Source organism: Amphiprion ocellaris, chromosome 13, assembly GCF_022539595.1.
Source record: "Amphiprion ocellaris isolate individual 3 ecotype Okinawa chromosome 13, ASM2253959v1, whole genome shotgun sequence".
NCBI lineage: Eukaryota > Metazoa > Chordata > Actinopteri > Pomacentridae > Amphiprion > Amphiprion ocellaris.
This window is the reverse complement of record NC_072778.1, coordinates 13,699,070-13,726,094: the sequence shown is the minus strand read 5'-3', so window position 1 is coordinate 13,726,094 and position 27,025 is coordinate 13,699,070. Positions and strand designations below refer to the sequence as shown.

The 27,025-nt window shown below is 38.4% G+C and overlaps 2 protein-coding genes across 5 annotated transcripts; both read right to left on the bottom strand.

Moving 5' to 3' along the window:
• Window positions 1-11: 11 nt before the first annotated feature.
• Window positions 12-19,046, bottom strand: ocrl (OCRL inositol polyphosphate-5-phosphatase). Of its 3 annotated transcripts, XM_023287186.3 has the most exons (24): window positions 18,716-19,046; window positions 18,034-18,113; window positions 15,596-15,687; window positions 15,171-15,209; window positions 14,685-14,798; window positions 12,846-13,037; window positions 12,422-12,671; window positions 11,955-12,128; window positions 11,724-11,825; window positions 11,506-11,620; window positions 11,189-11,305; window positions 10,584-10,765; window positions 10,101-10,212; window positions 9,570-9,679; window positions 9,186-9,321; window positions 8,874-8,984; window positions 8,545-8,710; window positions 7,723-7,958; window positions 6,960-6,983; window positions 4,986-5,105; window positions 3,594-3,678; window positions 3,130-3,257; window positions 2,889-3,000; window positions 12-2,228 (listed from the first exon to the last, which is right to left on the bottom strand). In XM_023287186.3, the coding sequence occupies exons 1-24, from the start codon at window positions 18,755-18,757 to the stop codon at window positions 2,104-2,106; spliced, it is 2,964 nt and encodes a 987-aa protein (XP_023142954.2). In that variant the 5' UTR covers window positions 18,758-19,046; the 3' UTR covers window positions 12-2,103. The 3 variants fall into 3 exon arrangements, with proteins under 3 accessions (XP_023142954.2, XP_023142964.2, XP_023142971.2); XM_023287196.3 differs by lacking the exon at window positions 6,960-6,983; XM_023287203.3 differs by lacking the exon at window positions 18,034-18,113 and having other exon boundaries at window positions 18,764-19,046.
• Window positions 19,047-20,399: 1,353 nt separating this feature from the next.
• Window positions 20,400-26,682, bottom strand: si:ch73-335m24.2 (protein eva-1 homolog C). 2 transcript variants are annotated; one of them, XM_023287215.3, is made up of 8 exons: window positions 26,529-26,682; window positions 25,056-25,261; window positions 24,808-24,931; window positions 23,295-23,447; window positions 22,934-23,077; window positions 22,778-22,849; window positions 22,612-22,692; window positions 20,400-21,448 (listed from the first exon to the last, which is right to left on the bottom strand). In XM_023287215.3, exons 1-8 carry the CDS (start codon window positions 26,623-26,625, stop codon window positions 21,063-21,065), a joined length of 1,263 nt encoding a protein of 420 aa, XP_023142983.2. In that variant the 5' UTR covers window positions 26,626-26,682; the 3' UTR covers window positions 20,400-21,062. The 2 variants fall into 2 exon arrangements, with proteins under 2 accessions (XP_023142983.2, XP_023142992.2); XM_023287224.3 differs by lacking the exon at window positions 22,612-22,692.
• Between the last annotated feature and the right edge of the window lie 343 nt (window positions 26,683-27,025).

Here is a 27,025-nt window from a genome sequence, read left to right as displayed (position 1 = left end):
TGGAGCACAAATAAGCTTTATACATAGTTTTATTTCTTTTAAATAAATTAAAAGTACCAAAAAATCTGAAGTTGAAAACAAGTGTTTCCTTGTGTACCTTTAAATGTACCTTAATTGTATGACAAAACTGAAGACAAACTCACAATGAATCCACCCATTACATCAGTCGGTACAGTGGCATAAGACAACACTTAAAATCAGAGGATTTCGATTATATTGATTTTCCTGTTGAACACAACATGATGAAGGCAGTATTTCTAAAGAAAGTGAATGTCTGTTGTTAAACGCTTCTCCCAAATCTGAATCGCCAGGAATTATCCCTTTAGGCTCAAGCTACTTTTTGGCAAAGCTCAGCTTGATTAAAGCCAACAGAGGAATATAGTGTATAGGTGGCAAAAAGGCAGAAAAAATTACAGAAGAAAAGATCAACTTCAGCCCAACAGGCATTTACAGAAGTGCCACGATTGTCAGCATTTTAACGGTACATCATATGTTCATGTCTCCCAAGTTAAAATCTGAAATCCTGAAGCATCTTAGAAGAAAACCTCCGGACTTTTTCTGGCATCATTACATTACATGAGATACTAAGCGGGGGATATGAACAGAAATGTGACGGGTAATGCTGACATCTGTTGGGTGAAACTGTTAAAGAGGAAATATTCGTTAAACACAGCACAGAAGTTCCTTATTTCAATAACCATGACATGTTTTGCAACAGTAAATACAGAAAAAAAAAATCCTCTGTGGCACAAAAGAGCAAGGAGCACAAAGACAGGCTGTATCCCGCAGAGTAATGAGCCATTAAATCTTGCTAAACTTGCACCCAGAAACTGCTGCATTACTTAAAATAAAAGCATTACTCAGCTGGATTTACCATGAGAAAAACAACGGCTGTGTGTTGGCATCACCCAGGCCTAAAACAATGAATAATGAGCTTTAAGATGTGGCAGAAGTAAGAAAAAGACGTAAATAAACACAGACACTGACAGTACCACCTTCATGACAAACATAACAAATTAATGACACCATCACGGATTCGCACCACCAGACACTCAAACACCCATGAAACAGGGAAACAATCACTATTTACACCATTTAAGACATCAAGAACCACAGAGGGAGTCTCCACTTGATTCCGGTTGACCAGGAAGTTAGTGTGTTAACAGACTTGTTTTGTAACTCAAGAGGAAGTGACAAACCAGAGGTAAGGCTCACGGCTGAAGTTACACAAAAACACAGCAAACATCCACAACAAAGAGTTTTCTATAACAGGGTGATAAAAACTAGTGATGAATACTTCCAATGAAACATTTTAAAAACCAATGCAGACCTGAAGATAAACCACTCTGCAGTAGAAACTAAGAACTGTTCATATGGTGCAAACTCAGAAGAAAAAAAAATATATAAATAAGTTAAAATATAATGGATATGCTACCAAATAATTCTATCTTAATATTGTCTGATCAGCTAAAATGCTGCAAAATGAATGATTGTCATGGTTTATCTCAAGCTTAAACATTCTTAGTGACACATTTCGATAATTATCCCATTTCAAACTATTTAATGATTTGAACAGTATACTTACTATACCTATTCAGTCCAAGTCTTTAAAACGGAAAGTAATTTTCCTTACTTTAGTGTGAGTGAGTCTTTTCGTTTAGCATTTATGAATACATAGTGTTTTCACATTCACACCACTCACTGTTCAGGGGTTATTTTGGCATGAGCACCAACAATAAGAAGCGCCAGCTAAGAACGAGGACAACTCTAATCTGGAGGCACAGGTCCTTTGTGTCATCAGAAAGTGCATAGGCATCAGTTCAAACCTCACCCAAGTGCTTCCACATCCAGCAAACCATCATACTGTGTATGGACTGAAGATATGACACTTGCTAGAATCGTCCAAGTTCTAATGGAAGCCTTATGTACCTCCAATATGAGAGTTTGTAAAAGGGTAGGGTGCAGAACAGCTGCACTGGTCTCCGATGGATGGCAAAATACCAAGTAGATCATGTTATGCAGTGTCATATAGGTCCAGGTCCTTTGTTGCCAAGATGCTAGGTTGGGAACTCATCTGGCGCCATGAGGAACTCTTAAACTCAATTAGTCCTCGTCTCCTGCCATGAGGAAACCCAGGACGAAGTCGATGGCTTTCTGTCGGTCATGCGATGTCTGCCTGGCCACCAAGTTGGGAGGTGGTCGGATAAGAAGGCTGGCAAATAGGGTAGCTAAAAAACAAGAACATGGAACAAAAAATATTAAGAAGTCCAATTAATTACATTGAAAAAGAACAGTTCTGAAGTTCACTATCACGCAAAACACAAGAGAACAATGTCGTATGCTTGTTATAATAAGAATAATATGCGCTATTCAGTCAACATTTATGTCACTGTAGCCAAAAATTTGTTATTTGTCACGATATTTAGCAGACTAGAGATATAAAGATGTGAAGATAATCAAGGACAAACACCATCATCTTATTGCCTGGGAATGAGCTCATGTGAAGATGACTTTGAATTCATGGTCACAATCTTCTAAAAAAGGCAAATTAAGGCAAGATGCATGGTTTATGTTGATGCTTGGAAAAAAAAATCCACCATGGTCTATAAAAATCCAAAATCAGTCAGTCAATCTCTTATTTTTTTTTATATATATATATATATATATATATATATATATATATATATATATATATATATATATATATATATATATATATACATACACACATATATACATACACACACACACAAATACAAAGGTCAACAAACAAATTTACATTGTGCTACGCTGTGAAATTAACAGACTGATATATGAAACCTGTAAACAACTCTTTAATAAGCTCTGAGGTATGTATATGTATACAATAGAGGCCCTCTCTCTCTTACCTATGAGGCTGGCTGTTAGATTGTTATTGTGTGAATGCTTGAGAAGTTCTTTCAGAAAGGCCATTAAGTAGCGAAACACGTTGCGATGGGCCCGGGGCAACTGGGAGATCAACTGCATAACATCAAAGTGGAAACATGTTGACAAGTAATTCACAATTAAAAAAAAATATAAAAAGGCACTTGTCTGTACAGTGGCATGAAAACAATCTCTGATTCACAATACAGCAGAAGAAACTTGCACCTGTTTGCAGAGGCGGCTGTCATGGGTGGAGTCCAAGCACCGCTGGTAGAGTTCATAACATACCACTGGCTCTGGTAAGGCCTCTAAGAAGATCAACAGAGCCTCGGCTACAGAGTGGTTACAGCCAGCTACACAAACAGTCAGGGAAGAACAAACATTTATGGAGTTGAGTGTCGGGCCTGTTACTGGATCAGAATGAATGCTTGACCGTAACAGCAACTACAAGTTTTCCATTTGGTCATGTTTCCTATGTTTCCATTTCCTACTCTAAGTCAGCAGGTGGCTAGCAAACACACTTTGATTTTAACACTTAACAATTCAACATAGTTCGTGTTTTAATTGAAGAAGCTGTTTGGTATTTATGTCTGTCTATTGTGTTGTTTGCTCTTTGGCATTTCACTAAATACACAACTGGATGTTGGTGAAGTTTTGGCTTGTGCGACTGGCAGAATAAAAGAGGATACGGATGGATTCCGGGATGCTGGTGTCCAGACAGTCGATGATGCTCTGCAGCTCTTCTTGCAGTCCTGGTGTCTGGAACAAGTCCTCCTGGGAGGCAAATGTGGAACATTTAAACCAGTGTTCACGCCTTCTGTGTCCAATTAGTGTTTCTATAGTTATTTATTGTGTCATGCACATACAAGTGCTCAGCCCACATGGACTTGTAAAAGACATAAAATATCACTGCAGTGGTGATACATATGTCAGACATGAACAGAGCTCAAATTACACTGCAAACACTGTGAAAATGTCTCTATAAATAACATCTGCCTTGTGAAAATTTCTCATCTTAAGACACAGCTCAAAGTTTCTTATGATCATTCACCTTGAATAACTTTACTGGAAATTAAACGTGTTACTCACTGTGTGTCCCTGCATCATCATAAGAGTAACAAAACTCGAACTTTGTTTTTAGTGTCGACAAAATCTCATACAAACTGTTCACTTCAGAGAGACCAATAAACCAATCAGATTTTATATGAAATGGTAATGTACTTGAATGTAAATACACTGTAGTTGATTTTCGTCAGATAATATGGTAATAAGGATGGTGACAATTTAGGCTTGTACCAAACAGACCATCTGTCCTTGCACATTAGGAAAGGACTGCACAAAGAATGATATTGCACTGTAATACCATTTTAAAAAATAAAACAAGAATCAATCTTAAAAGCCAGAATGTTTCTAAGTTACTAACTTCTGGAGCACCCATGCAAAAAATCTAATATATGCATGTTACATGTATAGTTTACTATTACCCAGTGAAAACAAGGCATCCCCAGATTGGGCAATTTTGAACTTACAGGACTGAGTGTTCCTTCATAGGTATAAAAATTATCCAAGGTCCCAAATAAATAAAGGATTTAAAAACTCATCAAATCATCTATAAAATGCAGTTTTTGTCAGCTAGTTGACATGTCTAGAGATGCATGGTTTCACAGGACAGTAACATTACATAAAATGGATACTGGGATATTCAATTTTTCTGCAATTTTAGATTATTTTATTATCATGTTAGCATTATTTGTGTGATCATTATATGTACGAATGCTGAGCTTCACTTCTTAAAATGGCCTTCTTGACCACTAGTAGCGATTCCTTACAATAAGACATCATCATGTACACCAAGGTACTTTAATGTAAAATACTACTCTGTTCCTCTACATTAATATATTGGAAAACAGCTGTTTTTTGCCCACGCATTTTAAGTGTTTTACATAAAGTGCAAAAGTATTATAATTCTGTTTTTACAACAACAAAGAAGTCAACAAATAAATAAGCTACATCCCTCATTTTCACAGTTCAGGAGTTCTACCTCTTCTCAATATTAAACACTGTTTAATATAGCTTCTCACCTGATCACAGGACTTGGTAAAGAGGTGGTTGACCAGAATCCAGACTTCCTTGGGGATCTTCAGAGGTTTGTCCTCAGTACTCGCCCCATCCACCATCAGGAAGCTCACCTTTGACTTTTCCTGGTCGGAGGAAAATCACAATGAGCTTGTATCTTATTCTGTGGATTAACATGTCATTAATTTCTTATTTAATAATTACAGTTAAAACTTATCTGAACTCATAACACCAAACAGTATGATTCATGTTGCTTTAAGCATAACAGACCATAGTACAATGACTGCACATGAAATATCTGATCAATTAGTAATTGAGTATGAGCAGCAGCGAGGTTAAAATAATCTCAAAGGTCTGGAGACTTAACGGAGAGCCATTTTACTCATATCCAAAGGAACTGAATATCATATTCCTTTTGTCTCTGCAAATGGATCTTCGAGACTCACAAGAGACTTCCGAAAATAACCACAGCTACGGAGGCTGCACATAAAGGCAGCGGAAACTGGAAGAGAGACTTTAATGAGGGGGGCGATGATGCTAACATGCAGAACTAATGTGATATTCTGTAAAATGTTTAACCACAAAAGCTTCTACTGTGATCCTTAAGGATGTTTACGGTGTAGTGAATCTTACAGAGGGGATTGAAGTCCAAGAAGGCTGTAATATAAAATATATCAAATTGCTAAACTGTACAGAAATTGGGCCAGATTTTTATTCACAGTGGTTTTCTGATTATTCATGCAGCCAATGACCGTCACTGATCAGTAGCAAGTTATGAAAGGAAGGAGGAAATCTGTCATTAGGCTTTATATGGATGTCCAAGCTTAGCTGATCAGGCCTTTGTCATTAGCTTTAATCATGTGTGTGAGGACGCTGTGCAGTGAGGGTGACCTGCTGTGAAATGAGATTTAGTGTGTGTCTAACTTCCACCAGACTGGTGTGTCCTCCTTCCCCTCAATGGCCCATGTCAGATTTAATGGGTGACTGATCCAAGCTAATTAAGGCACAGTCCAGTCTGTGATGGCCTGTGGATTACAAACTGCTGCCTGTGTCAGCTTTCTAAAACATGAAGCAAGTATGAATATGATTCACTTTCAGATTAGCTTTTATAGCCTAAACTGCAGTGTTGACATACAAAATAACAGCTGAGTAAAACAGCTACTTGTTTGAGCTTCTCAAACAAATTGCATATCAAGTTGTTTGATAGTAGGTTGCAAATAACACTTTTACTATCAGTTAATCCGTGAAATTAACCGGTGTCAATAAAATGTAAAAAAAATGGCGGAAAATTTCCCTTAAGGTTTGCCAGAGCTCAAGATGACATCCTACAATTGGTTCTTTGTCCAGTCAACACATCAAATGGTAAATTCTCAAGCTGCAAATAACAGCTAGTATAGTTATGGATTATCAGCTAAAAACCTAAAATTTGTAGCTTGGACCACAAAATGCCCAGAATAAGTTCCCATGGCCAAAAGATGCTTCTTTTGTCTAAACAATGAATTGAAACTATCCATAAAAATGCTTTAGAAGTCTTAACATGTCAGAGGCTGGACCTGTTCATTTTTTCTTTTTTTCATTTCAATCATCCAATAAAACTGACACATTGTTGCAGCTCTAATTACAATGGCATAAATCTGTCTAAAAATGAACCAGTAAATGTTGTTTAAAATCATTTGAGGACCGCTTCAAAGTCAATGATCAAACCAAGTAATGCATTAAAGTACTTCAAATGTATTTTTGCCCTACAGCATGTGAAATCTTTAAGTTACATATTACCAAGACGTAATTCGGATTTTCTAGATATCACATCCCTACGTGACTGATTGTAATAACACTTGAAGTACTTTCTCTTTATGACATGAACAACTGAGGAAGGTCAGTGTGTCATAAAGCAGATAGTCGATCAAAGTAGTCGTATATTCAAGGTGATATTGACCGAGATGTGACTGATAGCTGATCAGAATCTGTTAATATTTTACCTTCTCCATGTAGCTGTCCTCTCCCTGAGCAAGAAGTCAGCCCACAACCACAGTGAAGAGTTGGAAAGGAATGATCAAGGCAAGGAGAGGCGATGAAGGGAAACAAAGAAGAAAGGACAAAGTAGATAGAAATACTATGCATCACAGAATCAGAGGAGTTGATTATGGATAGTTCTTGCATTAATCATTCGATCAAACCACCAGGCCAGTAGGAAAATGGAACAGTTCAAGCAGAAATAAAGGAGCACTGAATGATAGCAAGACTATAATCCAAAGTCAGATCAGATTAGGTCAAATAACATTACGGAAACAGACAGTGGTGATCATGTTAGGACCAGAGGAGTCTATTTAAAAGAAATAGACTAAAGTGGGTTGAATCTGAGTCAGCCTTCCCTGTTCTTTAGGAGCTCCCTTGCTATATTTTTGCCACTTCCTCGTTCCCTTGGCCCCTCAAATATACATGTTGAGACATTTTTTATTTTCCAAATATAGGCTTTCTCTGTGACTGAGTTTACCCTGAGGGAGAGAACAATCCCTCACGTGTCCCCATTCCAGTGTCAAGTAGTGAATAGCTTTAAAGTGAGGAGCAGCAATGACATTACAATCTGGGCTAAACTGGTTTGTGCAGAGGAAGTTTTATGTTTCACACCAAACCGTTTCAACTAATTTGGAGGAAAATATGTCCCTGTTCACTAATCTTTTCACTTTTCATTGATCTGAATGCATTTTCTTTTTCATGACTGCTGGATGACCTTTGCCTCACCAGGTCAATGAGTTTGGTGATGGGAATCTCTCTGATGGGCTTCTTCATGCGGCACAGAGTCTCCAGCGAGGTACCAAAGCAGCTGGGCATGTATTTGCCGGAAATGGTAATGAAGTAGTCCTTGCCACGATCCAGATGGAGCACCAGAATGTCTTCTATAGAGTCTTCTCCAGAGTTCAGCAGCGTGACAGAGTCTTTACTGACATACACCTCCAGATAGATCTCCAGGGTCTCATCTGTTCGAGAATATACGACAAGGTTCAGATTATTGCAAGCTAAAGGAAATTGTACACTTTTGTGGGGAAACATTTTTAAAATGTGTCTTACTTGATCTATTATCTATTGTATGGAGTACCACTCATCTACTTTTCCCTATACTTTGCCTTACTATGTTTGCAAATGAGAGCATAAATATTAATGAACCTGAGGTGGGCATTAAACACACTGAGAAAGTAATCAGACAAGAACTTTGTGCTTTTTACTTATCTATACTGTAAATTAATGACACAAAACATAACACAAATGAGAGCTCACCAATTTGAAAGTCTTCACTTCGAGTGTGAACCAGTTGGTTTCCATTTGAACATTAGAATAGGGTGTAATATTTCACAATACTCAAACAGACCACTGTAACAGTGGCAAATCTGAGACATTTACCAACAAAAATGAGCTCTGAAAATATATAACTACTGTATATTCTTGCTTTTGTATTTCCTTACAAATTACTAAAACACTACATGATCACAGGCTTTACAGTTTGAGGTAATAAGCGTCAAAGGAAATTAAAAGGAAAAGGGTGTTATTAGGATCAAACGGACTTACTGGGCTCTAAGAATCCATCACTTGGCTCGGCACGCAGCCAAGGCTTGCAGTACTGCGAGTCATTGAGTTTGGGGATGAAAGCAAAGTGACAGGGTACCTGCCCGTCATTTGTTATTAGGAATCGCTCCTTTTGAAGCTGCCGGAATTTTACATTCTCAAATGTAAACTGTAGAGCAAGCAAAAAGAAGAAACATGATTCAAGTAACTCTAATCAACACATTTTAGGAGAAATAGCAGGATAATGTTTTTGACAAAGCTTTCACTGACTTACTATCACTGATGATGGAATATAATATAGGCGGTCAGCATAAGTATTTGAGTATTATTACCTCTCTCCTGCTCAGAGATACAGATGGAAGGAAGTCGTTCTCCATTCTATCCATTGCACGAACAATCTCCTCAAACACTTTTTTGTGGCGCTGCTCATCGACCACCTTCACCTGTTACCCAAACACACAAATCCCAACATTCATTCACTTAATACAAGTGTTTTTACTGTTTTTTTGGTTTTTTTTTTTTTTTAACACATATGTCAAAATGTTTGCTTTGTGTAAAAGTCACACATACTGCTAAAATTCATAACATCGCTAAGGCTAAACCAGTCAGCTTGAGGTATTTGTTTTGACCACTCAGATTCTTACCCCTATATCGAAGAGGGAGCTGACAGGCTTGTGGTCACTGGTTTTCAGCTCCATGTGACTTCGGTATTTTAGCTGCTGGACATTGTTGCCCCTCCACAGGATTCTGTCACACCAAGCCGGGACACGGCACTTCCCACTGCAGGAAACAGCCGCAGTTTTAGAAGCAAAGTCAGAGATTGCATATCAGACAATAACACAGTACTGCTGACTGTGTAGTAGTGTAACAATAAGGCAGGAAAACATTTTCACTCAAGCAAATTTTTATCAGGATCCTACAGATGAAAACTGAAACTGTGGTCAACCTGACAATGGCAATACAAATTCTAGAGTAAGTTTGTGTATTCATTTTTTGAAGAAAGATTCAACACAAGGACATGTTTTTACCTTGAGTCCCATCGATCTGTTTTGGGGTCATACTTGTACGTGGGAATGAAGCTAATGTCTCCTTCCATGAAGTCTGTGAAGGCTCGCTTTGTCTGCCTCTGAATGCTCAGCTACACATTACAAGCAAAAACACTGTCAAGGACTACTTGGTGAAAGTGAAAAAACAGGCTCTTTAATTATTGTCACAATCAATTCAATAATTTAACACTTCACAGCATGTGGCAATCCTAAAAACATGGAATAATTATGTCCTAGCTCTTCTTATTTATTTAGTATTTTTCTTTTTACGCTAGCCTTTACTGTCAAGTCCATATCGGACAGCTGCAATTGCAAGTACAGTTAATTTTCTACAAAGCACTTACAAAGCATATTTAACTTATTACATGAAAGGGTCACTTTGGCAGAACAGAAATTGTGAAGGGGTCATTATCTGTACCTACAAGTAAGAGACGGTGGTAAACTTTCTCTCTGCTGTTAGTTATCAGTACGCAGTAATTAAGTTTAGAGAAAACATTAAGCTGACTCACTTACCTGATCATACTCCTGGAGCTTCTTTAGTTCATTTTGAGCAATGAGCTGTTTCACCTCAGAAGCTTCATACATAAACAAACGATAGTTTAAGTCTCCGAGCCAGATTACTACACTGAAACACACAAGCAAAAGGAGAAAACTTTCAACAACTGAAGTACAGCAGCATCTTTGTAGTGAATATGATTATTCTCACAAAAACAAAATTTCCGTCACAGAGTTTCATTGTGCTTGGCATATGTGCTAGGAAAGTTAACCAAGTCAAACTGTTACGTCATCATACTTCTGTGTTGCATAGAACATGGTATTGCAGAAAACAGGAAATGTTGGTAGGCAACATTGACAAAACAGAATGGATTAAAAAAATGTAGTTACAATGGTGAACACAACCTCCAGCTGATGATATAAAACAGCCAATGACAGCGAAGTCCAACATTAAATCAAAGCCATGTTGTCAGTCCGCACATGAATGACTGAAAAACTCACTCGTGCTTGACGATACTGAGAGGGGGGTGGTCCAGTAAGTGGAAGGTCATGCGGGCACATATGTCTTTATAATCCTGATTGCGGCGCTCAAAGTCTTCCACGTGTGCTGCTAGATGGGAGTTGACGATGCAGAAGCTTGTGTTGTGGAAAACAAACCTCACCGCTACACCTCCTTTGTTTCCCTGAAACACAAATCAAGCAGGTGCTTATTTTTATACCGGAAAAAACATGCAGGGACAAGATCAATGTAAACTGCACGTAACATGTTTATTATTTAATTCAAACAGAGGTCCAATATTATGTGACGGTGGTTAAAAACATAAAAGAAGGTAGTTACCCAAGAAGTTAAGGTTGTTTGTTAAAGGGCTATTTCACAGATTCAGTACAATTTAATTAAAAGTAGAAAACCAGTAAGAAACTATCAAATACTATTTGGTACAGATTTAGACCTACACATTTTTAAAAAGCCTCTCAACACCGAGTTCAACATTTTATAAATTTGTCATGATTTCTAAATATTTGAATGACAAAAAAAACATGACTTGTTTAGCCTATTATTGTCTATCATTGTGTAGTTTGTGTCTGAGGCAGTTGTTTGGACAAACCATTTTTCCCATGATTCCTGTCCCCACGTGCTCTGCAGCCACTTCTTTTATGTGATTCTTGTGTATCTTTTTGACAAAGACCACAAGCATCATCCCAACTAGTCGTATGATCCGAACCTGTAGACATAAAAGAGCAAGTTTGTACTTTTACCAATGTATTCACCGAACATGGTAGTTCCAAATATATTTGCAAAGTTAGACTGCATATTCCTAGTTAATTGCGTCTTCAAACATTATTATTTTTATGTACACAACCTTAAGCTTCTACTTGTTAGCAAACATGATCAACTCATCTTTCACTGTCTTTCCCTACTCACTCTCTTGTACTTGGCCTTTGAATGCAAGCTCCTCTCCACAGCTTCTACCCACAGCTGCTCCTTAGACGAGTCCATGTAGAAGAAAGCTTCAGTGCTCAGGTCCAATTCTTGAAAACTAGAGCCACAGAACAAGTCATCATATTGGATTGTGTTCAAGCATGAGGCAACATGTAGTACTTAATGGTCAGAAAAGTACTGAATGATTAATTCTTACTGACCCAAGAGCATAAATATCGGGAGGTTCAGGGTCACAGCCGAGCCATGATTCAAGGCTGCTATCTGGAGGCTGGCCGTTTACATTCCATGTACCTGTGAAAAACCTATGAAACAACATACAGTTTATGGTGAGTGATAGTAGAAGCAGCAATCTTTAGCTTTTTATGAAATCGTACTTTTCCATGCATTCCAGATAATCAACAGAACACACAGAATTAAAAAGCTACACTTACTTGAAGGGCCGGATGTCCACATACTCGTTCTCCTTCTTCCCCAAGCGGTGTTTGATGAGGTATTCTCTTTGTCCCGCCTGGCTAGAAAACATGGCCTGTCTCATGCTGTTGGTGGTGGGACTGTCACACCAAGACGGTGGCCTGTCCACGCGGTCAAACCCTGACCTAAAACTACTGCAACAAAAAAAGCAGGAATAATTTAATACCAGCAACATTACTGACAGATTCCACATTAGGATACTGAGCCTCTTGGACATCAGTTATTAAAAGAAATTTGTGTGTGTGTATATATATATATATATATATATATATATATATATACATACATATATATATATATATATATATATATATATATATATATTTTTTTTTTTTTTTTTTTTTTTTTTTTTTTTTTTTTTTAATAAAGTATATTTCACCATGACAGTAGTTTTTAGTAAGTCAGACATAATAGGAGGCCAACTTACTCTGGCTTGGTGCTAGTGATTAAGGAGTTGTCTTTGGCCTGTAAGGAGACAGCTCTGTCTTTAGGGACCGGCGCAGGAGGCAGAGGATTGGTTGGAGTGAAGGAGGCTTTGCGAGGAGGTAGAGGAGGAACTGGTGGAGGCTCCCGAGAGGCTACTATACGATTCTGGTGGTTCTTCTTTTCTTCCACTTTGAGAGCGTGGTTGAAGTTGTCCTCAAAGCCAAAGTCTGAGGCGAGTGATTGAACTGGATCTTTAGAAACAGTAAGTAAAAAAGAGGATTCAGCTTATTTGCAACAGAACTAATTTGAAAAGGAAAGAGTTAAAACAACTGATATAGTTATGTTTAGGACTTTGTTTTCACATCAGCTTTCATTATGCATGTTTTTTTCTTTACTGTAAACGCAGTACTGTATCGGTATATTACCTGCATTATTCTGATTTGTTGAAGTGCTGTTGTTGAGGTTGGGAGGCAGTGCACCGGTAGGTTTGGGAAGGTTGACTCCAGATCCAGCGTTAGTTGTCTTGGTTGCTCTTTGTGGTGGGATTGGGACTGGACCTCTCTGGGCTGAGGGTGCAAGGGGCTCCATTGCTTTGGGTTTGGTGGGTTTGGACTTAACTGTGAAAATCACACACAATGATCAATATGCTTGCTCAATTTGTATGTCATGTACGGTGGTTATCGTAAGATATGAAAAAGTAAATATTCAAAAACAATCAATGAACATGCACCAGCTTGCTCTGGAAAAAACGCCATTGTGAAGTTATGCTAGCTTCAAACTAGAAGTAAAAACAGCAATTTACATACAGTTTCAACAGGCCTCAATAAATATAAATAGAAACACAGATAAAAATGATCCAACACCCAAAAAGCAAAGTTGTCATTACAGGAAGGAGAGGATACCAGCTAAAATGTGGGCTATGATAAGACTGAAGAGGGTACAGTTCCACTTGCTGCTGTTACAACAGGATGTTACAAGCATTAACTAGTATATAAAAGCAAACTATACTAGCGGCTGTCAAACTGGATGAACAGGTTATATACAAAGAAATTATTTTTAAAAACTGTGCCATCCCTCCTGGAACTTGGTTATTGAGCAGGCATCCAGAACATGCATTCAAAAGCCGCAATTTGAGGCAACCTAATAGCGGGTTTAGGGCACATGCTGCAGATGAGTCTGTTACATTAAAACAAAGCAATATAGAAATACAGATTGTTGTTTTTGTGAAAAGAAAATGTATACTTATAACTAACTATACTGTACAGCATCAAAGGCTACACAGTACTCTCTGAATATTTTTAAAAATCAAGCAAAAAAGCACAAATAAAACACACAGGCACTGCTGCAGCAGTTCATACATCTCCATCCTAAATTTACTAAAGTTGGTGAATTAATCAGACACATAACTGCAAACACAATAATCTCACTGTTCCACACCAAAAGGTTGCCAGGAGTTTAACAATAGCATACATCCGGTTTCCAAAAAGCAGTACTGTACACTCTTATTTGATAACACCAATTAAATTCTCACAAACCACAGATGTTTGTGCAGGATTGTATTATCTCCTTATTTCTGGCAGCATGGACAGTGTAGTGCAAACCAGTAAGAGTATAAGGACTTTAGTCAGTTTAAATAAACAGACAACACACCCTAATCCTGTAATATACAATTCCTCGTGTTCCAGTGGCTAACTTTGAAAGGTGGCATCACTCTGACAGTGACTCATCCCGTATTCCAGCCTGTCACCATAAAACATTTTCCTATTCCACTGCTGGTATATAATGCATACTTACAAGTATAGGTAGTACATACAAGCTAAATCTTGGCCACACTACAGCCTATGTTGTTTCTTTTCCTCAACTAACTTCAAACACTCTCAAAGGAAATTCATTCTACTTTGCATGATTTATTTTCACAGCATACTGCTCCTTGCACTCACTGCCAGCTATATCTTACAATTTTCCACGAAAATAAAAGTGGAAATATTCAGTTACAAAGCCAAAACATACATTTAAGAGTAAAATCAGAACTACGTAAGCTTAAATCCTTTCTGGCTGCATTCACGAAGATGGGCTGGCATCTTTATAGGTGGATCTGATTTCAAAAATGGAAGCCAAAGTATCTTTCCACCAATGTGTGTGGCAAGAACACACAGGAAATCAGGAAGAGGTGTAATCCACCCTTAGTAAATAAATGTTAGATGAGTGATTAAATAATTAATCATCCCACTGCTTTAGACTACTGACAGACAAGAGAATCTTACCTTGTTGCTGCGCACTCTTCACCTGGGCAAAGAAAGTCTGAGTCCGATCATCATCCTGGAGCTCCAACAGCAGCTCTGGCGCTTTTTCTCCTTTGATTCGTATCCTAACACAGGCTTGAGAAGGGCAAAGATAACACAAACACATGTTGGACACCATCAGACTCTGCAAACACATAAGAAATGCAGACTGTCCAGGAAACAAAGCAAAGTGATTTAACAGCGAACCAATTCAGCGTTCTTTCGCAAAGCCCTGGCAACTCATGACCACGCTGTGCTACTAAATAAAGACATTTAGCTGCAGGCATGCTCTAAAAATGTAGTAAGGCTGGATAGGGGCTGTGGAGCAATGTTGTTTAGTTCTACCAGCTAAAATCTGCAGCCGGGCTTACATGACCAAAAAAAAACATAATTAAAACATATCTATGCAACAAAAAAAAGGCAAACAAATGATGATATTTAACCTAAGGTGAGGTAAAAAGTACTTACAATCTACTGAGAAATCAATAAGAAGGGCTTCTTCAGCTTCTGAAACAAGACAGGAAAAAGGGTGTATACAGTGCAGTTCAAAGGTGTGTAGTTCCAGTACCCAGGTGGTGTTGTAAATTACTTTAACAGGCGCTAGTTGTGTTGATTTTTAAATGCTCTCTTTCAGGATAAAGGAAATGCACTCTGGACTATTACTTTTTCACCACCGCCGTAACCCTGAGTAACCAGCAACGATACTATGTAGCAAGAATGTGAGCTCTGACTGCCACAGGCTGCATCTATTGGACAGGAATCACAAACATCTTAAGGAAGAATACAAAGTATTGAGCAAAAGTTTGTAGCAGCTGGTGGCATAATCATTTGATTACACTGAGCAAACAGAAAACAGGAACAGTATGATATAGAGAACAAGTAAAGTCACATACCTCGCAAAATTTCAAAATTACCATTGATGGGTATGGACAACTGAGCCACTGGACGAGACACAACAGCATCAGGGGTGGCCAAAACACCCAATCTGGATGAGAACAGCACAGACTCCCACTTAAAATATGCACTTTAAATTAAATATTATCTAAGCTTATCAATAAAACTAAATCTAAAACACAAAACCATTTATACAGACAAGCTGCAGCGATTTCTTTTTCCTCAGCTCAAAAGCCGTTCTCTTGCAATTACAGTGTGTTTTCATGCACTGTGTTACATATGAAAATATTAGAACATCTGAACATTTGAGACATAATGTGGGTACATGTATCATTGGGATTAGATCATTATTACTGCATGATTAAAACAAAAAAAATAAGATTCTCAAAGAAAATCGAAAGCACATGCACACATGCAGAACTTTCCTTTAATTTAATATGCAGTTGCTTTAGTTAAACAAGCAAACGGTGACACAAAAGCAAGCACTGTGCTTCATCAAGTTTTGCTGACACAAATTCAGTCGCAACATGAAGCATATTAAGAAGAGCTGGTCAACATACAGCTTAAAATGTGTAATGTGGGTTAATGTAGGCGGGGTCATGTTTCACTCTCTAACAATGGCTGAATAACAGCCGAGGTCAAAGCAGCACTTTGGACACTGCCCACGCTTCCCCTCCACTCTACAATAAGTCTGATTACGGGTTAGGAGAGGAAAATGATTCAACCCTGCAGGACTACATGTGTCAGAGGCACTTATGGTTCCCTGGAATGAGCAAGGCAACCTCTGATATGAAAAGCTACATAACTTCTAACAACGGAGAACATCTCATCCTTCTCAAGGGGATGGATGAAACAATGCAAGCACTTCACAATATAGTAGCCCTGAATTAAATACAAATGTGGTGAAAGCTCAGGAAGATTGTGTAATTTGTATTAAGACTGTCAGACATGTGTTTCAATTTGCTGTTCATTTTTGAGGCTGTACAGTTTCTATTATACATCCTCTTCTGAACCTCTGTCAACTTTAAAAATAACATTTATTAAAACTGCCATATGGTATTGGTGCACAAATTGTGACCAATACAACAGTTTTAGAAATCAACACCTGCCAAACACAAAGCAATAAACCGACAAAGAATACAGATAGTGATAAATTATTCTCTTAGCAAACGCTCACTCAAAAACACTTTACAGGATGTTTGCTTAGCAACACAAACGTGATTTAAAATGAGTTCAAACAAACAAGGCTCTTGTAATGTGCTGATATTTATGCTCACCCCGTAATAACAATATTTTGATGAGTCTAAAAAAAAATCATTCAACAAATGTCAGTGTCCGAGCACCAACAGTTTAGCTATAATAAATTATCTGTAATAAAACCCTCTCACCAACTAGCTTCTCTCCCAACCTCTTTTCCCCCTCAGGACTGCTCCTCAGTTTAATACTTGAGGTTTTAACACAATTAGCCGAACTGGCTTGTGTTGCCATGTGAGCCTCATTACAGTCGAGGACGAAGTGAAGGCAAAATTCCTTCACGTAATCTGCAGTGAGCCGGCTGCTGGTCGGACTAACTGGTTCCTAACACAAGCTGCACTTATGATGTAACGTACCCTCGGCTGTTACCCCCTGCAACCACCAACACCGGTCAGGTTTTGTGCATGTGACTTCCAATTAAATCTCAGCAAATCTGACAGTGGAGCAGGGTGGCATGACTATAAAGAGCATGGCGTCCATATCACCACAACTCCATAGACAACGGTGTCATCTAGTGTCCTTCCTGACCTCCAAGGAGGAGGCCAATGAAGTCACAGGTGCTTGCAGCAACCGACTTAAGTCAAGTTGGGCTGTCGGATACTACTGAAAATTAGCTGCAGGTTCTCAGTTATTCAGCGCAAAAGAGAAAAAACATTGCCATTTCAACTGAAAAAATCCTAACTTTTGACTGCTTTTTTTTTTTATAAACGTATGACTTAGTCACAGAAATGATCAAACTAGTTTATTCAATATGACACAACTCTGCTATCTGCACCATCTCATGTATTGTCCAGTGTGACAGTATTGTAAGATGCACTGTTCTGATATAACAGGCTGTATTTTGAACTATAGTGACATACGTTCATGTGCATGTTAAAAGCCAAACTTAGTTGACAAAGCATCACAGATATTCTGTGCAGGTAAACCGATAACAGCAAAAGCTATAGAACAGCTCCCAAATACACAGACTGCCCACAAATGCAGGTCAGTCACTTAAAACACACCACCACCAAGAGTCTACCCTCAATTAAAGACAAAAACTTGGATTTTATCAGAATACAGCAAACTCTAAAGGGAGTAGATGCTGCAGAAACATAAACACAATCTGTGCCATCTCTCTACATTAATCTACTGCCTGACAAAAGAACACATGTTTTCAGTCATTACATTCTCTGATACTTACATAAACTCTCCACTGCGCTCAATTAGTGACAGTAGTCTGGGCTCCTTCTGGCCAGACCTCAGCTCCTGACCTCTTACAGTGTGAGCAGCACAATCAAGGAATTATTATGACTGAGGATGAGAAAGGCGCTTGGACATCATAACTACTGAGCTGTAATTTTAATCCAAGGCAGACAGAGCCTCGCTGTCAGTGTTAAATCGTGTTGTTAGACTGAAGACAATCAGAGGTGATCTGTATTAGGAGAGGTCGTGCTAATTGAAAATTAGAAGGCAAATTAATGCGGCAGATGACAAGTCATAAGGCAGTGAAAGAAGAGAGAAAGCATTTCAGAGTTTGTTGTTGACAGCCAATGCAGCCAACTCAAAATGAAGCATGGCTAACGTTATTCTGTTAAACAAGTGAGTTTATTAATGTTAGTTAGATGCGACTGGTCACAAATTTGCATCATTAGTTGTGAACTGGACCAAGAGTCGGCTGTAGCTATATATCATAACGTGGTAATTAAACTCTTGAGAATTAACCAGCGAGCTACTAAAGCATGGTTAACGTTAATGTGTCATGTTACATTAAGTTAGCCAAAACGCTAACTATCGTTATCTGAGATTCAGAAGCATTGAAAGCTAACGTTAGCTAACTAGCTAAAGCAAAGAAAAAAATCCAAAACATAATTCAAAAAGGATATTGCCAAGCATTCCTCGCCGCATATCCCCAAAGAGGGCTCCATTCTTACCGAGATAACATAAATATTAGTTTATCATTGGCTAGCAGACTTTATGTCGGTTCGGTCCAGACGTTGCGGGCAGAGAAAGTTAAATCCCCACCCGGCCCGGCGGCCTCCTTCCGGGCAGCTGTACAGCCGTCGGTTGCTAATGCTAACCGCTTGTTAGCCAGCTGCTGTTGTTGTTCCTGGAAGGTGGCACAAATCTTTAGCAGAGCCCGGGAGTCAAAAATACCGCGGTTAGTGTGAACCACTTTGTCGGAAACCTTAAAACATCCGCCGTTTCGTGTATCCTGCTCGGACTACATAACGTTAGCGGGCAGTAAGTGGCAGACTTAGCTAGTTACGGTACGGCAGAGAGTTTGCTATGTGGACTCCCTCCTCCGTCTGCCCCTTTCTGCTCAGATATTAAGCAACTCTGCTTCATCGTGTTGATATTTAACTGCAGCTGCCACCTGTTTTAAGGTGCATAACGCCATCTTCTGCTCGGAGTGAGAACCAGAGAGGGATAGCAGCTCCTCGAATAAAATGGAAAAAACCCTGCTACATCGTGAGGGAAACTTGTATTATTTTAACATCAAACTTACACAACAGCTTCAACACATCGTTTTTGTGGCTTCTAGCTGACATTCAGCCCAGTTTGATCTCAAGTGGGCCAGAGCAATAAAATCTCAGCATAATAACCTATAAACAAAATAGACAATTCCAAATTTCCCCCCTTGTTTTAGTGCAAAAAAGTACATTCTATAAATGTGCACATTTAAGGAATTGTCTTTTTCCAAATCATTTTGAACAACCTGAAATTTCTGAAGAAAAATTAAGTGAAATTTTAACATTATGCCTCATTTTATTATTTACACATTACAGCTTAGTGCATCAGTGTATCTAGAACTCAACACTATGTTTGCTTTATGATCCAAACAACTTGTCAAGATCTAGAAATTATTTGAAATTTATAGTTTTACATATTTACAATGTGCCGTTGATGTCTTCTCTGTAAGTTTTACACTTTGCAAAGTCGCCATATATTTGATACCCCAGAGCTAGAGATTCTACTAAAATACAGGAACTATTTTTGCTGAAAACTGTCCCTCCTAACTCATTTATACCAATAAATTACATGATTAACAAAAATGCTTCTAGGCCTCCAGTGTGTCACGCGATATACCCAAAGGAATTTGAGATTATTACTTGGAAAATAAATCAATTTAAAGCAAAGATTTTCTTTGCTTTTGAAAACATGGCTTGTAAGTACCATACAATGGGAAAAAATCGTGATACTTTAAAGTGTCATTAAATGCACTTTACGTAAAAGCAACATACAATCACTTTGCAAATAATTATTCTAATAAAAATATACCCTTGAATGATTGAGCTAAAATAGCTTCACAACATAACTCAGGGCATAATACTTTTGAGACTGTGGCCGCTTCTTTTCTTACACTCACAGTACATAGGTAACAGTAACAGCAGGTTATAATATATATACTGCTTGATTATGCTCATATGTCCCTGTAACATGACTTTAAGTCGGCCTGTACTTGATTGCATCTCCTGTGATGCACTGTGCTTTGATATTTTTAACCATTCAGGAAAAATTTATAAAACATTACACAGAGCAGACCAGACTGTAAGCAAACCAGAATCGTCACCCAGCAAACGCAATCTTTATTACTAAGAATAACTTACATTGCAAGTTTATTGGTGTAGCAGATTTGTACAACAAAGGCAATTCAAAGTCAAAGTGATTTGCACGAAACATAAAAATACAATAAAATAAATAAACAAAAAGCATCTAGTCAGGGTGTAAAAGACACATAAATCTTTATTCTTTAAAAAAGAGATGATAACAACAACTACAAAAAGTTTAATAGAGAATAAAAAAGTAGGATAAAACATGAAGTTAAAGTTGCAGTGCAGTTTAAATATTCAAAGGCCTTGGATTTGTTTCAGTGAGGCAAACAGAAAAGCCTTCACCCTCAAATTCAAAATGTGCTTGTCTCAACAGTTTTTATTCAGTCCAACAAAATTCAAGTAGAAAAACTGCTAACTTAACTAAAGCTGAATCATTGGCTTCATGTACTGTTATTTCAAAAAACTATAGTCACATTTAAAATGTAATAAAATCACAAATTGTCAGATGTTAAACTCAAGCATTTCACTAAACTCACTTTACCATGAGCGACACAGTTTAGGAGTTGCAAATACATTTAAAATAAAAGAAACATCCATAAAAGTTTAGTCAGTAACTTATATTTTATAATACATAAGGATGGTTTAGCAGTAGCTTCTCTAATAAATATGACTCTTCTTAATTGTTGTAGGTTTTAATCTTGTGAATGGCGTAAGGGCTGGAGTCCCGGGACGGCCAAATGTCTCCGTTAGGCAGATCCCTCGTCTGTTCCACCTCTCGGTCAGCCATCTCGACCGTTAAAGTCGAAGGACTGAAGATGTCTGCTGTGCGGTAGGACTGTGTGAGGCGACGGAAGGACGACGTGTCTGAGACGTCCTCGTCAAAGAGGTCCTCCATGAGCTCCTTGCGCCGCCTGCGAGATGATTTCAGCTCATCGTTCAGGTCTGAAACCAGATCTTTAACGTCTCTCACTAGTGTGGAGCGAAGGCCGAACAGGCAGAGCAGGAACACCAGACCAGCACAAATACCAGAGACAAAGTACAGAGCCACTCGCTCCGGGAGGCCTGGAAGAGGAAATTAAATTTTAATGTGCTGGAATAAGACAGAAAATTCACAGTTGTTTATGGTGTCCTGTGAAACATCTTCTAGTAGTATGATGCCTGTTGTTGCTTTTACTTGTGTCAACTTTCGTTACTGGTGACAGTTTACCAAAAATGCAATAAATGTTTAATGTGCTAACAAGAAACAGTGACTTTAAAGGAAACCACTAGTTTCTTCATCTAGCAGTACTGTATGAAAATCAATTGGCAGGTGCTTTGATCTCAATTAAAAAAAATGGGCAACTGATTACTTGAAGCATTATTTATCTTTTGCAAATTGATAATATTTTGCCTTGTAATGTACTAAAACAGTTTTTTTTTTTTTAAATCTTCCAAGACAGTGTGACAGGCTGCACATAGAGTCAATATCTAAGACTTCAGAGTTGACTCTCAACCAGCGTTATCATTGCAAAAGTGTATAAAAATCAAAATTATTTTGTCCGTGTTGACTATTGCTTGTATTTTCAACCAGCACACAAACGCACCATCCGGAGAAAAGAAGCAGCAATCCAACCCTTTTATTTTTATCATTCTATGATCATTTAACTTTGACTAAACAAAGATAATTGCATGTTTGCTGATTGATTATGTATCTTAATCAGCTTTTGCATGTGTCTAAGTTGATTTCAGTGTACTATGATAAACAAAAAGCACAGAAATGAGTGACGAGCATAAGACAAAAATGCATAGCAATATAATAAAAAAGCATGGCATGTTTTGGAAAGTGGCCAGCAGCAATTTAAAACAGTATTCCAAATGAAGGACAGCTGCTCAATGCAGAAAAGTGAAGAGATAGTTTTTATTCTGCTTAGTTTGTGCAGAAAAAGACAACAGGAGCATAAATGAGTTTTGACAGGCAGCTCCTCAGAACTCACTAGGATTGTGTTGATCTAACTGCTGTTTAGCTGTGACATACTTTATAATAGATGTGACTGAGCGTATTAAATTTTTTTTTTTACATTTTGTATTTATGTTTTTTTATTATTATTTTTGAGATGTTCAGGAGGTAATTTTTTCCTGTGGCTGTCAGCATGCTAAAATATCCGCTTCTTCTTCTTTAAACACAGCAATAATAAGAACTGTACATGCCTCTGTAGCCTGACGTCTGCAGGCATCAATGCACATACCCAGTATTTTTTCAAAGATCTCCAGAGAGTTGGTTAAGAGCACGTTTTGAGGCCTGTAGGTGGGGCCAGTGTACCATCCACCTGCAGGTGAGAGGGTCTGGACTCAGACGCCAGTCAAAGTCTGCTGCATGAAACAAAACCTGTCAATATCTGATGTCACTCTCACCGTGTGTGTAGTCTGAGATCATGAAAGGATCTGTTGACCCTCGACCTACATCTTCCAGAAGATACCGGGGCACTAAAGAGGAAATGAGAGATTGTTACATTAGGGCGCAAACTAGATCGTCTCTGTCACAACAGCAACATCTGGTTTGTTATTTACCACAAGTGAAGGACACTCGCAGGTGCTTCCTGGTGTCAGGGAAGCAGGGGTCCCCAAAGGTTATTGTGTCGGCCAATACTGAACAGTTTGTCCTGCCGTGACACCTGCGTGACACCTTCCTCAGAGCCGAAGGTGACAAACACTCTGGATTAAATGAAGATTAATAAGGTATTATGATGCAGAAATACCTGTAATTCATCTCTGATCAAATAAAAATAGCTTGAAGACATTCAGGAGCCTAGATCATTAATTATTTTTATGCATTTTAAAGATTTATTCATTTAAAATAATAAATAAATAATGTTTGGCATTTGTTCCACTGTTTTGCCACTAGATGACACTTGAATGCAACGTTTCAGACCCATGTCGGCGCGTGATCCGGGTTCCTGAGGACAGTATGGACTGCCGTGCAGCAGGTGTCCAAACGTGGCGGAGTAGATGGCGAGCACAGTCTCGTTTTTACACATCAGCCTCATACGCTCATTTTCACACACCAGCCTTGTGCGGTGATGCTCTGAAAAACAAATAGCCTCAGTCAAAGATGATGCAAAAAGCATTTTGTTGAAGTTCAACAAAGCAGCTTTCAGGACCATTCTATTCAGATGTTGTTGCATGTTTAGTAATAGCATGTTTTATGCATTCTTGCATTTTGCTATAAATCTAATGCCTGGAACGGTAATCCAGTACAGCTGACATCTTATTTGTATTGCAGTCCAAGTTGACACCATTGTGTGATACGTGTGTGTATCACTATGAGGTGTGCACAGTTTCGCCTGCAGTGACAATGGACATTTTTTTCACTCCTTAAAGCAACACTCACACGTCCATCTGCACATTGAAACGGCTTTTGCTTTCTGTAATTATTCCTTCTGTTCTTACTGGGCATTATAAGATACATACATAGTCAAATTAAGTCACTATTATTTAAGTAGCACATTTAAATCAAGAACTATTGCACCAAAGTGTCTTCCACTGAAAATATAAAATTAATGTCATAAATTTGCCTAACAGGTTTAAATATTAGGGATCCTATAATATTATGAATAACAGAAATTTACCTGACATGCAAATCAAACCTTAATTCAATTTAAGAATGTATTTCAAACTTTATCCGAAGTAAATATCAGCAGTCAGCTGGGCAAATCATGTGACTGTCAAAGTTACAATCTTTTTCATTCAGACTTTGCTCTTTGTGTTTCCCCATTGTCTTAATGAATGATAGCATATAAACACTAAAACTTTAGAGAGATTCACTTGACTTTAGAAAGAAAAATAATGCAAAAAAATATAAATGTTTGACAAAATAGTACCTCTTTTCTTTGTAAACATTATATTTTTTGATTTTCAATGTGTTAACATACAACCCACAAATATGATTTAAAAAAAAAGAAAATCAGCAAATAAATAAACTATTTAGTGTATTGTTTGTCCAAATTTAGTAATTAACAGCTATATATTTATGTTATTAAGTTTCAAGGCTCTTTTACATTACATACATTACTGTTCAAAAGTTTGGAGTCACTTAGAAATGCGATCATATTAAATGAATCATAAATACATTCTAGACACTGTTAATGAGGTAAATGACTATTCTAGCTGTAAACAACTGATTTTTGATAGAATATCTCCATAGGGGTACAGAGGAACATTTCCAGCAACCATCACTCCTGTGTTCTAATGCTACATTGTGTTAGCTAATGGTGTTGAAAGGATAATTGATGATTAGAAACCCTTGTGCAGTTATGTTAGCACATGAATAAAAGTGTGAGTTTTCATGGAAAACATGAAAATTCTCAATTAGGTAACAAATGAAGATAAATCATGTGCTCACTAGGCTTTTAGTGACTAGACTGTCCATATTAAGTAGCAGGTACCTGGTCGGCACTTGTAGGACACCAGCAGGTACTTGGTGGTGAGTGGACAGGGGTCCTGCCCAAACACTGGACTGTAGACTGGGATGTGACATGACCGCCGGTCCTGACACTCTGACAGCACTTTCTGCAATGGCAGGAAAACACGTGTTGACTGCTGTCTTCTGCAACAGGAGTCATTGGTGAAAGGATTTTTAGGAAGGCAGAGCTTCACTAAAACAGCTGAATCATCTCACTGCGGCATTTTATACCTCGATAGCAACTGGAGAAGTGCACTCTGTGTCCTCCTCAGTGGTTGCGTTTGTGTTCGCAGATGGGCATAAATGCTGATTAGGAACACGGCGTCCATAGAAGGCTGATAGGACGGCCACAGACGTCCTGGAGGGACACTGGATGACGAGCGTCTCTCCTTCACAGGCGTGAGCCGTGTGGTTCTTCAGAATGGTGTGAAGATAAGCTGAAGAGAACACAAGGTGATGCTGAGTTCACTTCATGTATGTGATGATTGTGGGAGAATCTTTAAACTCTAGTCAGCAAATGCAGGTGGAAAAAATGAGCAGTGCAGCAAAATTAGCAAGAAAGTAATCCCAGTGAATAGAGGTGATTGAATATCAAACACCACTTTCACCTCATTTAAATGTATAAATGAGTGGAACTTTATGTTGGTAATAAAACAAGAGCTTCATATTTTATTTGTTGCAAATGGGGCAGTTTTCCCTCGTGGACAAATACTATATAATATAGTAGCCTGCCATTGTCTACAAGTCAATAGTGTGACTTATTAGATGATTTTTTTTCAGGCCTTGCAGCTCAGTCCTGGTTGTCAACAGGGTGGTGTCCCAGTCACTGGGTGTAGCTCTGTAGCACAATGTTTGGACTATGACCACATATGCAGACATGCTCGGCAACGACACACACACACACACACACACACACCGGACTGAAGTCTCCCCTCCCGTGAGCATTTCCTGTCTGTGTGTGTATACTTGAATTACTCATAATGTGAGGACGTAAATTGTTCAAACAGTCACATTATGGAAACACACCTTCCTTTTGGTTACACAAAGCAAGTCGTCACAATGAAAATTTGGATATTTTTGTGTGAAGACTCAGTTAAGGTTATGGTTGGGGCTGGGTTAAGTCTCCAAAACATGAATTTAAGCCAATGTAATGTCCTCTGAAGTGACTGAAACACAGCTGTGTGTGTGTGTGTGTGTGTGTGCAGCACAGTCTGGACCTTCAGGGAGCCAATGACACACAGTACCAGGCGCTCATTCACAATGAACTATTATTAGAGCCTGCAGCCACAAAAAATGGAGATCTCTGCTGAGGTTAGATAGAGAGATACACAAAGCTCACAATAGCTGAGACAAAAGCTACCTTTGGCTTTATCTGAACCTTCCATTGTTACCATAATCCCATCAGTCATACTGTCCAACAACAGCAAAACAACTCAATATAAACAGAGGTCAACTGTAGTTTGTTTATTGCTTTGGGAGGATCTTGTCCTATTATGTGAATATGCGAGTTCAGGACCTGTTCTGCAGCCTCCTCACCCTGATTCTGGTCTCTCAGCAGGATCTTCACCAGCTGCTTCAAAAGCAGGATGTGCAGATATATTGGGAAATGTTGAATGTGTTTTTGAAGCTTCCTTTGTGATGCCTACTCAACCGTAAAGTAATGTATCAGCATTTTGACTTGATTATTGATGTCAAGGCACTTACCAGAGAAATCAGGAGCTGAGTGTGCAGCAGGCAGCTTCAGAGCCAGGAGGAGAGGCAGAAAATGAAAAGACGAGCAGAAACTCCATGGGACTGTCATTGTGCATGTCCTGCAACAGACCCCTAGGGTTTTGTCCTAGCGGGTTGTTGTGCTATTGACCGCCTGGGAGAGAGCAGTCAGCAGGTCAATGATGCTATTGTGTTTAGAAAAAACAGCCACCCCCATTCAGCAATAAAAAAGAATCACAGCCGACTGCATTAAACAGATATGTGTTGTGTAGGTTGAGCTCAAGCTAATAGGTTCAAATGCACATTTAAATTGTGATTTTTTTTCTTGTTGAATGTACAAGTATTCAATGTGCATTTGGTCGGCATTCAGTGTGTTGAAGCATTTCGGTCAAAGGCAAGAATGTGTTTAGATTTGAACTACATCCTGACTCACTGCTGGATTAGTTATTGCAACCTGTGACTGGGGTAAAAAAGAGAAAATAGCTTCACAC

Coding starts and splice junctions, on each gene's coding strand:
- ocrl (XM_023287186.3), bottom strand. CDS start 18,757: ATGGAGCCCTCTTTGGGGATATGCGGCGAGGAATGCTTGGCA. Junction 18,114..18,715: donor GCGGCGAGGAATGCTTGGCA/ATATCCTTTTTG, acceptor TGTGCTGCTCAC/ACTGTAAGAGGTCAGGAGCT. Junction 5,106..6,959: donor AGGACAGCTACATGGAGAAG/GTAAAATATTAA, acceptor TCCTCCGACCAG/GAAAAGTCAAAGGTGAGCTT.
- si:ch73-335m24.2 (XM_023287215.3), bottom strand. CDS start 26,625: ATGACAGTCCCATGGAGTTTCTGCTCGTCTTTTCATTTTCTGCCTCTC. Junction 24,932..25,055: donor CTTCTCCAGTTGCTATCGAG/GTATAAAATGCC, acceptor CTGCCATTGCAG/AAAGTGCTGTCAGAGTGTCA. Junction 21,449..22,611: donor GATCTTTGAAAAAATACTGG/GTATGTGCATTG, acceptor TTCCTCTTCCAG/GCCTCCCGGAGCGAGTGGCT.